Source organism: Ursus americanus, chromosome 14, assembly GCF_024610735.1.
Source record: "Ursus americanus isolate L20-20 chromosome 14, mUrsAme1.1.p, whole genome shotgun sequence".
Taxonomy (NCBI): domain Eukaryota; kingdom Metazoa; phylum Chordata; class Mammalia; order Carnivora; family Ursidae; genus Ursus; species Ursus americanus.
The window spans coordinates 8358538-8371435 of NC_142140.1; the positions used below are offsets into that span (position 1 = coordinate 8358538).

General features: G+C 50.4%; 1 protein-coding gene and 1 long non-coding RNA gene across 9 annotated transcripts in view; one reads left to right on the forward strand and one right to left on the reverse strand.

The window, feature by feature from the left end:
- Positions 1-8727, forward strand: part of LOC123799190 (uncharacterized) — a 28445-nt gene extending 19718 nt beyond the window's left edge. The window contains exons 2-3 of the long non-coding RNA XR_006781523.2: positions 2273-2512; positions 7162-8727. This is a non-coding gene — a long non-coding RNA (uncharacterized LOC123799190). The remainder of the gene's footprint in view (positions 1-2272; positions 2513-7161) is intronic.
- Positions 1078-12898, reverse strand: part of MTMR14 (myotubularin related protein 14) — a 45097-nt gene continuing 33276 nt past the window's right edge. For 4 of the 8 annotated variants that reach the window (XM_045808182.2, XM_045808177.2, XM_045808176.2 and 1 more), the window contains 4 exons: positions 12692-12830; positions 11783-11959; positions 4578-4733; positions 1078-1678 (listed from right to left, as the gene is read on the reverse strand). In XM_045808182.2, coding sequence (XP_045664138.1) covers positions 1495-1678; positions 4578-4733; positions 11783-11959; positions 12692-12830 — 656 coding nt within the window. In that variant the 3' untranslated portion in view covers positions 1078-1494. The remainder of the gene's footprint in view (positions 1679-4577; positions 4734-11782; positions 11960-12691; positions 12831-12898) is intronic. The other 4 variants (XM_087866809.1, XM_045808178.2, XM_045808181.2 and 1 more) reach the window with 3 other exon arrangements.

Here is a 12898-nt window from a genome sequence, read left to right on the forward strand (position 1 = left end):
CAGCCCGTACCTTGGGAGAGTCCTCCCAGCTCTTTTCACTCTGGCGAAACCCAAAAACCCTCTGAGAACTGTCCGCGGTGCTGAAGGGTTTGGGGCGCCTGGTGGGCGTTGGGGACGCTTCCTCTTCCTGAGCTGCTCCCTAAACAGTCTGCTTCTTCCCTTTCCCACTTCCGCCCTGCCTAGGTCTCCAAATAGAAAGAGTTTTACATTTATTTTTATTAGCTGTGTGACCTTGGGCAAGTTACTCAACATCTCTGTGGCTCAGTCTCATCAGTGAAAGGCCAGAACAGCACCTACTTGTGGTGGTGTAAAATTTTGAGATAATCCACATAAAGGACTTAGCTCAGGGGATTGTACACAGTAAGTACTAAAGAAATGTTCATCGGTATTATTTCCTTCCTCTGGGCAGTCACATGGATGACCTCTTTTGTGTTGAGCCAGAACGCAGTAAATGGTGGCTGTGATAGCACTCTGAAAAGCTCTTTGCCCGTGTCTTTGAACTCTTGACTTCATGGTGGTAGAGATGCAGACATACTGTGAGGGTGCAATCTACTCTATCTAGGTCACACTGCAGATGAGGGTGGTAGTCAGCCAGGTCCATTCTCCCCACACCAATTACTGCCTCCAAAGCCCCAGAAGCCAGACCCTCCACCAGTCAGGGCTTCATAAGGTAGGGGCTGCAAGTCACCTGTATCAAGACTGTGTTGCCTGCAGAACTTGTTAAAAATGAAGGATCCCCCACCCCCACCTCCGCCCATTCCTAGCTAAATGAAGATCTCAGCAACCCCAAGTCTATATTTCAGGCAGCCCTGGGAATCCGTGTGAATAAATAGGTTCCTAGGTGACTAGGGCCCATTGACGCCTGAGGACCACTGCTCCCACCTTAACACCCTGTGACTACATGCCCCCATCTTACTGAGACTGTCAATGGCTCAGGAGTTAAGAGGCACAACCCAGTCTTCAGTTGTCTTTCTGCTTTATCTGACCCCCACCCCAACACTTTCCAGCACAAGAAAGAACAGTAAGAACCTTCCAAATAACTCCACAAAGACAGCAACCAAATGAGGATGCCAGAGAGCAGTTGTTCAAAAACATTTTATTTTGTGATCTGTGTCAAACTGCCTCATTCTCAGTGCAGGTGATCCCTCCTCTCCAGGAAACAAGAATGGAAAGAGGGGAGTCTTTCGTGAAGTCTCAGCCTCCACAAGGCTCCAGGGAAACCCCACACAGTTCTGCGAGCTGATGGGAATCCCAACAAAGACTAGAGTGGGTGAAAGGCAGTGACAAGAGGGGTGGTGGTCACCAGTCAGGAAGCTGGGGGTTGGAGAACCCTGTCCTTAGACCTGCTCAACTTTGGGGCTGCCATGTGCATGATGGAGAAGGAGGAGTGAGAAGATTTCCCTCTTATCTTGAAGCACCCCTTGTCTGGGCATGGCTTTGATTCTGCTCAGGGCTCAGGTGAGAGGAACAGGAAATTGTTGTGGGCTGGCTACTTCATAAGGTGCTGCTGCTGGTGCCCCGGAGTCCAACGCCACGGACAAACTGCTCCAGCAGGCCTCCGATGGCACCAGAGGGACTGGGGGCTGCTGCTCGAAGCCCCACTGTGCTGCTGTATGCGGCCAAGAAAGCTGAGCGTACTTCCTGCAGCCGAGTCTCCCGCTCACTCAGGGCTGCAAGCCTATGGGGAGGGAGGGAAGGAGGGAGAATGAATGCATTACCCTGGGGCAGGATCCAACATCCTCATCCTCACACCATACTACCTATCATTCTACCTTTGCTAGCACAGGCCAGCACATGTCCTGTGGCCATCCTAACCCTATAGTTCAGGGCCCAAACATTTGGCCTTGTTCCCCTCAAAATCCACTCCTCTCAGCTCTCAGGGTACTGTTCCTACCTAGAAACAGCACATTTTAATGGTGCATGGGGAGGAGGGGGAAGGTGAGCAGGAGGTTGTTTGTCCACTGTTAGCTTCCATTCCTCAGTGAGAATAATGTGAGGCACAAATCTGAGACTTAAGGAGAGACTGCAAGATGAGGTATCAAGCCTTGGCTGACCAAAGGCCTCAGCCTTCTTGAGGCCAGGACCTGGAGAATTCTGGGAGAAAGTTCTTGGCAGTGTCCTGGAGAGTCCAGGGTCCTCAACCAGAAACCCCTCAGGCTCCACCTACATCTTTAGTCACTGTGGTCCCTAGGAAACAGCTAGCAGGGTGCTGGCTTTTCTAGTAGGATTCCTGTTCTGATTCTATTTGCTTTTCCTTCCTTGGCCTCTACAGACACTGATCACAGAAGATGGGAAGCCCCTCTTCTCTCCTTGGCCTGGAAATACAAGTCAAGAAGGGGAACAAGTAAAAAAAAACACCCCCCCCCCCCCCCGCCGAAGGGGAGCAAGTGCATGAAAACTCAGGCTTATCAAAGAATGAATTCCATGAGGCTGTTTGACACTTTGAAAGGTCTTTAACAGAAGAGGAGAAGAGACCTGAGGTACCAGCCACACCCAACCTATGGACTAGAAGGTATGCAATCTAGGGGTGAGAGGGACATGGAATCAGAGGGAAGGTCAGGAACTCACATGGTGTTCACCCTAACTGTCCCCTGGAGGGCTTTCTCCAGAGGTCACAGACCTATATGACACGAGCCCTCATGTTCCCATCTACCTAAAAATCAAGACTAGCCCTGACCACTAACCTACACCAAAATTTCCCCCAAGAAACCAATCCCTGTGTAATCCCTCCTGGGAATTTGTCAGAAGTAGCAGCAATGTCTCCAGTTCCTAAGCCCAAATAGACCTGTACCCCAGGGCCTGGGGGAAACAGATGGAGATATGAGGGTAAATAACAGTCCTGGGGTAGGTATTAGAACAGACTGAAGGAAAGTAGACTGGTGGGAGTGGTATGTATGAGTGGGTGACTAAGTGTGGGAGAGAGAGAAGCAGCAGGTTCTAGAGTGAGGGCAAGTCAAGTAGCTCCTGCAGCAGCACTAGGAAAATGGAGCTGATCCTGGATTCCTGCAATACCATGAAGAACTCAAAAGTCTCTCTTGGCATTTGGGGGAGACATGTGACCCTAGATCTTCTTTACTCTCTAATTAGGTTTCACATAGGCTGGAGGGCATGTGTTCTTCTTCAGCTTTTCCTTAGAGCATATAATAAGAAATTCAGATTAGTAGTTTGTATTCACAGTGAATATCCAAAGGTCCATACGTGTGTGTTCTCACTGCCCCTTATTTCTGGGAGGCAGACGAGGGAGGGATCAACCTATTTAGAGGTAAGAAAACTGGAGCCCAGAGAGGATAGGGGATCTACTTGAGGACACACAGCAGGTAAGGGGTAGGCAGGCAGAGATACTCTAGTGCCATTCCCTCTCAAGAGATGAGCTAGCAGGCTCAAAGCTAGCCTGACACCCAAGACATAGCTGGTAAGGCAGAGCAGCCAGGGGTTTGACTAAATTTCTCTGATAACAAAGCCCAAGCACTAAATCCACATACTGTATGACCTCAGCAGGAATCAACCCTGACCCCATCACTACACTGCAATTTTAGAGGCCATGAGATCACATAGCACCTAGCTTTCTTCTGGGAACCACCCAGACCCTGAGGGTTGGCTAGGAGCTCAGAGAGCTGCCCGTTTCAGTGGTTAATGCCAGTTAAGTGAGGGGTGCTATCAAGCAGGGGCAGAGATGCCTACTTCCTCCAGAGATGGCTCTTGGGCCTATTCCATCCTGGAATCCCAAGGTCCGGCCTCTGTCTGCCCTCAACAGGAATCCTTCTTAACTCCCCAGGGCAACTTGCCTCTGATCTGTCAGCTCTGGTGGGTATGAGCCAGATTCTGGTGGTGATAATGAATCCCCAGCACCTGAAGTTCATTCGACCCATCGTGGGGGAGGAGCAGGCCCTGCTCGCCAGGCCACTAGAGGCTCTACCCTGCCTGATATCCATGAAGCAGTAAAGCAGGCAGGGGGGCAGGGGCTGCCACAAAGGGAGCCACTCAAGCAGACACACTATGCAAGTTGGAAGCCCAGTACTGGAGCCTTAAAGAGAGAGGATTTTACATGCTTGGGATTTGATGTCCCCATCCAATTTTCTTTCCTGACTAGAGGCAAAAGCAGAAGACAAAAGGAGGAAAGCGATGGCAAGGAACCCTTGGTTCTGCTGGGAGGAACACATCCCTTGAGTTGACCTAGCTCCATTCTGGCTGTGGTCTCCACCACACACCTACCTTCACTACCCCACTGTTCTGATTTCAAAGGATTCTCATGTCAGGCAAAGCCTCGGACAGAAATAGAAGCTTCTATAGTTACAGTCCAGACAGCTTTCCCTCAGAATGTGCCCCGAGGCACCTGCGGATGAGTTTTGGAGGCTCAGGAGAGTGAACACACACTGCAACACACTTCATAGCAGCCCATAAAGCCTCTTCCATATCTCAGGGGTCCAGGAGCAGTGAGATATACTTAGCTGAGACACTAGGGAGAGGCAGGGATCCCAGGCCAGCTGCTGCCTCACTCCTTAACCAACACTCTTGATTGCTCACCAGCTTCTGATATGGGCAGGGGAGCATCCTGCCTTCTCAAGCAAGACACTTACAGACAACTGTTAGGGAGCTCATCCGGGAAGCTGAAAGGGAGAGAGCAGTCTGTGTGCAGGACAGCCCGTTCCTGAATACTGCCACAGCCTGTTACCATCTGCCAGCTGCCAAAGTCTGTGGAGAGAGAGGATCCGGGCAGGGGATGGTCCACTGATCTGGGGCAGAGAGGAGAGAGAGGGGAGATGATGCACAGTCAGTCATATGCCTGACAGGGGAGGCCCTTTGGAGGGGCAGGGGTGAGGCTATGGTGGTCCTGGGCCATAGCCGCGAGGTTCTGTTGGTGGAGCTTCTGTCAAGTCAACCACTTTCTTCAAAAATACAAAAACAGAGAAAGAGGAGTATAGACCATAAGGCAGGCTCAGGTGTGAGGATAATGCTTTGTGCAAAGACTTACAGAAGCAAAAGAACAAGAGCAAAGCAGAATGAGAAGAGGTGAGCCAGGAACCAAAGCCTCGGGTCAGGGCATGCCTGCCCTGGTGACTGATATAGCAAGTACAATCTCAACAGCACCAAAGGGAGGGGAGCAAGGCTGGGTGCCCCGGAAACCAGGGAGGCAGGATCACCTCACACTCCCCCGGCATGCAGATTGGCAGGGCAGGTAAGGCAGAACCCAGGGGCCACTGAAGTCTTATCAGAGCGATGGGAGAATAAGCTTCTTGGGGACGGTGGAAGGTGGTGACCTAGATTGAAGAGTGAGGTGATGGGAGCCCTGAGGCACCCCCCCCCCTCACTTTCTCTGCAGCACCTTCCAGGAGCCATAGTTTGTATTCACAAGCATCAGCCCAGCAAACTCACTGGTTATGCCCTAAGGGAAGGGATGAATAAGGCAGGCAACTTGACAGCTTCATCATGCTTTTTCAGATGGAGGTTTGGGCAGTGCAGGGAGAAGAAAGCTGTATGGGAATCTACTGTGGCCACCACCTTCTCGCTGACAGCTAACCTCTCTCTACTGTCTCAGGGCAGTAGCCCAGTCACTAGGGGTGGAGGAGGAAGGGAGGAGATAGCAAGACATCAAACAAGCCCTTTCATCAGCTACCCCAGGTCTCCATCCCCAGACGTAAATCATCTTTGATGTTTGACCCTTTATTCTTTAATTCAAGAACAGCAGAAAGTGTTTCTGTAGGGACCCAGGAACAGAGAAGCATGAATTGTGCGTATGGGTGGGAAACAGAGAAAGACATTCATTGACCTTGGCCCACCCAGTTAGCTGGCATCAATGTCTCCAAGTTTGAGGCAACAGCCCTCATGAGTGGCCATCCCAGCCTCATCCTCAAGCAGCTGCCACCGGAGTGATGCTCTGGCCAGGTACCACATCTCTGGTAATCTTTAACCATCCTTATCATAGAGAGAGAAATGGCAGTCCAGACAAGTAAAGGTCCCATAGCTAGTGAGTGCAAGAAGAGATTTTTAAAGCCAAGTTTGATTACAGATTTGTCCTACAACAGAACCACCTTGAGACCAGGGAAAACAGATGGTTTTCTACGTTAAAGCTGCCATGAATAGGAACCCCCTGCAACACAGAGACTCCACATTCATCATTCCTGCTAAACTCCGGCAGATGTGTGACAGCAGCATTAGGGATGAGAACAGGACATGGCTGCTACCTGGTGGAAGCCCCTCATGCCCCACAAAGCAGGGTTTCCTTGTTTCTAAACCTGGCAGGACTCAAGCAGTCTGTAAATCAAAGAGACAGCTGCCCAGGAGAGTGCAAATCACATGCCACGGTCTGGTAGTTTCCCTGTGCTTCCTCCAGGTTGGGCCTTCAGTCAGCATAACTCAACTGAGGTGAGCCTGGCTCCACAAATCTCATCTACTGTTCAAACCTGAAGGGCAGATTTTCTCTTCCAGTTTTCGCAGTCTATAGGAAAACAACCGCTAAACACCAAAGTGTTGAAGGAATGGAAGAGATGCAGTGGGATGGGGCACTCCTGGGGCTGGGAAGACGGACGTTTCTTATGTTCTCCACACCCCCCCACAGGCTATTAGAGACTCAAACTACCAATGGAAAAATGACAGAAAGCTGGAATGCGAGGATTCCTGGTCCTGTTAGGCTAGTCACTTCCCTAGCATCCAGCAGTTAGCACCACCAGGCAAGAAACACATGTGGGGGAGCCAGGGGATAGCTGTGGAATGAAGTAGGCAGTACAGATGGCAACAGGGTGTGTGATCCCAGGGGACATAAAGCCACCTCAGACAGCAACCCGCCGCAGACAAATCTTCCAATTTGAGGCTTTTGTCAAAGAAAGGGTTGCAAAGCAATTGTTCAGCTCCTGGGTTTGAGGGCAAGGGACTATGCTAAGCAGAGAGGTGCTCCTAAGTGCCAGTCTGGATTAGCTGGCTGGAGGGGACACCTAAAGATGAAAGCAAACAGTTACAAGAAGTACCTGCACCTGCCTAATGAAAGAAGAAAAACTTTAAAGATAATCCTAGTACACAGGTAACTTATCAGCTTTATTAAGACCCTACACTCTACCGCCCTACATCTTTACTCAAGCACAAAGCACAAACAAAGCTGCAAAGAAAGAAAGAAAGGGAAAAAGAAAAAGAAAGGTCCAAGTTCTAACTCCTCCAATCTACCTACAGGGCCAGAGGGAACATGGGGCCAAGCTACCCTCAAACTGGAGAACTGTGGAGCCGATGATGCTTCCAAGGTCATCTGTCCATATCCCCAGGTCTCGGAGGACTCACACCTCTGCCCAACAGACTGGACTTTTGGCAACATTTCACTCCCTTATCTGGATATAGCCTAGGCCCCTCTTTATAGCACCAAAAGAGCAGCAACTCCCACTTCCCCCCACCTCCTGTCAGACACCCAGTGTGGGCAGGACTCAGGCAGGTTATCTTTTAGATAGTCCTTTTTGGAAAGAGGTACAAGAATACCCACACAAGCAGAGCTGGCCCAACCCACACAGCTGAGGCACGAATAAACAGGTCTGCCCTGCGGTGCCTGGCCTGGCCTTTTACCTGGGTGCCTAGCGCCCTGACATGGCCCATATGCCCTCAGATATGTGAATAAGGACAGGTCCTTCACCACAAGTACAGTTTACTGAGCATTTGTGGACAGAATGAGTATTTCCTATGTGCCAGATACTTAGTTCTATTATCTCATTTAAACCCAAACTTATGGAAGCCAGGATCATCACTTGATCTTTAAAGGTGGAATGAAAAAACTGAGCTCAGGAGGGAAGTGATTTTTCCAAGTCACACGTAGCTAGGAGTGGCAAAGCTGGGACTGAAACTCAGCCCAAACTAGCCCAATAGTATACTGATCTTCCTTTCTGCTAAGGGGCGGCAGGGGTTTCAGGGATTGGTTCAGGGATGGGCACATAATTTTCAACTGGCATAAAGCACAGAGCTTATGATTCATGGTTGGAAAGGAGGTCCTCATGTGATTCCTGGATGTGAGAAAGGAAGCAGGGTGTTCCAGAAGTGGCTGTTCACCATTAGGGAAGCTGGCTAGAGGACAGAGCTAGCATGGAGAAGGTGGCAAGAGGAAAGAACCACAGGAAAATGGAGTTGGAGCCTTGATCAGAGTACACCTGAAGGTCATATTTTCCACTGGACTTTTCCATAAGAACCAACAGTTTTTCTTTAATGCTTAAACCTGTTGAGATTGGGTTGTTAATTGCATCTGGAAGCACCTGAGCTGACATAGAAGGCTTAGAGGTACACAACTAGGAAGAACCTGGGAGTTGCCTGTTTAAACCTCTGATTACACAGATGAGAAAACAGAAACTCAAAGTCATCAGGTGACATGTCTGAATCATGCAAGGAATGAATGTTTGAGCCAAGGGCTAAAATCCCAAACTTTGAGGGGGCCTGGATGTCGCCTCTAATCTACACTTATACCTGCCAACCCCAAGCCTTTAGATGATGGTCCCATAGCCTCTAAGTGAATGCTTCCAGGAATGGGGCTTTAGGGAAGATTCCTTCAATTCAACAAGTTCCTGAACTCACGGAGCAACTGACTTCAGAGATGGCTACTACAGGATTTCCCACCACATTTGGAAAAAAAAAAATAAAGGAAAAAATAATCAGTTTTCCCAGCCTGGACTTTAAACCTTTGAACACTGGTGTGGGTGTGTGTGTGTGTGGGTGTGTGTGTGTGAGAGAGAGAGAGAGAGAAGGAGGGAGGGAGAGAAAGAAGAAGGGGAGAGAGAGAAGGAAAGAGGGAGGGAACTTCTGCATTCCCAAAGCAGCTCAAGAAATGTTTTAGGACTCTAAGTGTCCTTTTCTGAGTCTTAAGCTGGCAATGCCTTTAGGCTTCTTACCACTCATCCTTGGTTTGAAGCTATGATCCCATGAAAGACAATGTCAAACATGGGACAGGAACCCTGTGTGTTGCAGAAAGCAGTCTAGTTTCTCTGCCTCATTAAACACAGCTCACTGATTATAATGTCACCCAGGACAGAGCTCACGGATTATAATGAGCAGGTGATATGTAGTGGAAGATGGGGAAAGAGAAGCTAGCTGGGCAACAGAAGTTGGTTCCTATGTTTCTGCTTAGCTATTCAACCAGGCTGCTAGGTGTCCCTTAGCCAAGTTAATCTGCTCTTCAGGAAGCTTAGCTTCAAGCTGGGCTCAGTGGTGGCACCATTCCTCCTCAGGCATGGACAGTGCTGTGCTTGCAACCTCCCACCCCTAAAGATGTCTGACTCTGGAGCAGAGACCAAGGCCATGGGGGGATGAGCCTCTTACTAACCAGGACCTTGGGAGGCATGTGAGCTCAGAGCACCGGCCCTGCCTCTTCTCAGTCCCCAGCCCTGCAGCTGATTAGAGATTTAACAATGGTCCAGAAATGCAGCTCGATCAGAAGCTGTTGCAGTGGCAGCTAATAAAGCAAAAAGCCACCAGTCTTCTCAGAGAGGAGTATGGGGTTGGGACTGGATAAGAATTAGCAGCCCACAAAACTTTTTCCCCAGCCCAATACCTACTTAACTTTGAACAAAGCTTTACTGACTCCTTTCATAGGGAAGTCCTGCTTTAGGAGAGATACACTTATAGAATTTGGAGCATTCAAAACCCAGAGAATTCACATAATGAGGGGAATTTCAGCTGTCACAGATAGCTTTACTAAAGGGTTTCTTTCCATACAGTTCCCCCTACTGCATTAAAAAGCTGATTTGCTGTTGTTACCTAGGAGAGGCAGGGAAGCTAATGACAGGATCCCTCAGGCACTTTAAGATAAAAGAGACTAAATTAATTTTAATGTTAATGGAAATACATAATTAGAACGCTCCAAATCTGAATAATCTAGTCTTTCAAAAGCTCTGGCAAACAGGCAGCCAGTCCAGAACCTTGTTGCCTGGCCAGACCAGGCGGGCTCCAAGCGGGCATTCCCAGAATAGACTGGCAGAGCCAAACACTTCAAAGCAGCCCAGCCCAAGCCTCTCAAGGCCTTGCGCCCCACTTTGACCCAACTATCCCAGCCTCGACCAGGCCAAGCACACAGGGCTGAAAGGCCAGAGGACACCCCCAACTCTCCTCTGTTTCCTTAGGGAGGGGCCTTTGTAGCTCTCCTGGGCCAGCCCTAAGAGTCTGAGCCACCCAGTGCAGGCAGAGAACCACTGGTGAGACTGAAGGAAATGGTCACAAGATTAGGAAGTAGGATCTCTTGGAAGGAGGAAGGGAATAATAAAAAGCTGGGGTATGTGAAGAGGTGATGGGAGTGCTGCCTCAGCGAGGGGGGGGGGGGCTCCTAGCAGTTGGGACAGTTAAGGCTGGAGCAGGACCTGAGAGGATAGGAGGACTCTTCTGGTCTCTTTCCCAGCTGTCCAGCAATGTTGCACAGGCAGGAAAGGAGGTGGGGACATTGAACAAGAGTTCCAGCCCAGAACTGCGAGGGTTAGGCCATGCCACCGCAGCCCCAGGGCAGCCCTGAGGAAAGCCGGGTGTGCAGACAAGGGTGGCGTGGCAGTAGGCACACACAGAGGACAGGAACAAGCACAGGCATGTGGACTTGTCGGCCTGGCACCATCTCTCCTCAGCTATCTTAACCAACCCTCCTGTGAGGTCAGAGGAGTCACGTTCTTTGTTTAGTAGACTCAGCTACACCGCTGGCAGACACATTAGTGCTCCAGGTTGAAGGGCTCACCTTCAGAGGTGAGCACACAGGATTCCTCTGGTCCGTGCACTCTGTGGAGCTCCTACTGGCCTAGAGCTGATCTGCTTTGCCGGAATGGGGAAGGTGCTCTTCCTCCATTGCCTGCTTTTGCCCATGGAGAAAAGCCAGAGGGGGATAGGAGGAGGGTTCCAGAAGTTTCAGGTCTTTCCTTGTAATATGCCTGTGACTCTGGGGCTCAGTTTCCTGTTAAAAGGCCTGATACAAGGAAAAGACCTGAAACTTTTGGAGCAGTACATTTCAGAGCTGGGTTCAAGTCTGGGATAGACTCCAAGGTTCATACTCTTTATGCTAAATGCCCCTTTCTTCTTGGAATTTATCAAGGACCTCGTAAGTCACACACTGCTTTGTTCTCTCCAGAAGGGCCAGACATTCTCAAGACTTTAGAAAACAAAGCAATTCACAGGATTCTTTCCCTGTGGGTATGAAATGGAAATAATGATACTGGGTCAGCCGGTAAATCCTTTCCCCAAGTGCCAGACGATCCCTCAATCCTAAGCCCCTGCCCGGTGTTCAGCTTTACTCTCTTCTAGGGAACACTATTCCTGCAACACACTCTGGCCATACCTGTCCATCTGGCTGAGCACTTCTCTGGCTGAGCCAAACATATTTAGCCTAACTCCCTGTCTGTTCTCCTCACTGCCCCTCTAATTCAGACATGGAATGTAAGAACCAAGGACTTTGAGGATCTGGGTCCATCTTGTTAAGCAGAATGTGAGGGCCATGAAGTCTGAGACCCACCAAAGGCCATAGGGAGAGGCAGCCCTGACCCTCTGCTCATCACGCCGCAATCAGTACACCTTCTAGATTCCCCATCTGCTAGGGCTCTGGGAAGGAGTCTCAAATCATTCTACAGTCCAGCTCTTACCCAAACATTAACCCATCCTCCAAACAGGGGTAGGCCTGCAAGCTTGTCAAACCCCTCTGCCTCCTGGGTATACTGCCCACCAGACTGCTTGCCAAGGAACTCTGTCCCAAGACACCACCTTAGACACCAGCTCAGGGGCTGGAACCCCACTCTCTAGGCTTATTAAAAGGGAAGATCTAACCACTTCTACCATTAGGGGCTTTGGAGCTCCTCACCTGGGTTTGGGGACCTCCAGGGGACTGCTACCCATCCTGAAAAAGTCAGAATGGTTCGAGGATGAGGAGCTGGAAGACTTGGCTTCCCCCAGCCCCTGGTGGGAAGGCAGGCGGTCCTCCGAGGGCTGTGGCCGGTTCCAGAGCACGCTCTGTGGAGAGGATGAGTGGCTCTTCCTCCTGCAGTAGAAAGAATAGGGCTGTTGGCCAAGAGGCCACCCCGGGCAAACCCTCTGCCCACTTTTACCAAATGTCAGGGCCCAGTCCTTACTTCCACTGGGAAACTGCCACATAGGAGTGGGTATACATGAGCACTCACTCAGGCTCGGCCATGAGCGGCAAGGATTGGCTCTTCATAGAGAGAATGTGACATCCAAATGGTGCCGGCCTACTGGCCTCAGAGCACACGCTAGATTCTTTACAGCTCAGTAACCGCCCCTCCGTCCAAACATAATACAGAAGTTTGAGTCATCTGTCTAGAGACAGAGTCGTCAGATTCTCAGAGGAGTTCGGCCTCAAACAAATTCCCAATTCACAATCATCATTTTGAACTCACTTATTGTTTTCTTTTTTTTTCTAACTGGCCCCCCACCTCCCAGGCAAATGATATAAGGGAACTCACCCAGGGAGTCTCTTTAACACTAGCCTCCCCTCACCCCACTCTGTCTGCCCAGCCCTGCAGCTTCTTTCTTCGTCCCACAGGGAGCCCCAGCCCTTTATGTTCCTGGGCCACCGCGGACAGTGCCTCTCACCAACCAGATGGCTGGCCTCTGAGGGCTAGGAGAGACAGCAGGGCATGGAGCTGTACTCTCAGCCCTACTGTCGGGGGCCCCCTTTGTTCTTGGGGCTCCCTGGAGCTGGTGGCCCTGGGCCACAGCTGTGAGCAAGCTTAGTTCCAGCCTGGTCCCTCACCAAGCTGCCTGAGTCTGTGCTCCTGCAGGGAGCAGCTCCACGGCCTCATAGGTGAAACTCCCGGTGGCTCCTGGGGAGCTCTCCATAACCAGAGAGAAGTCACTGCCAAGGCTGGTGGTGCTGCCGCGGTCCTTTCGTCCTGAAAGAAGCAAGTGTCATCGGTCAGCACATTATCTTTTCACACTACTGGTCCCCTAGCTATTCCAC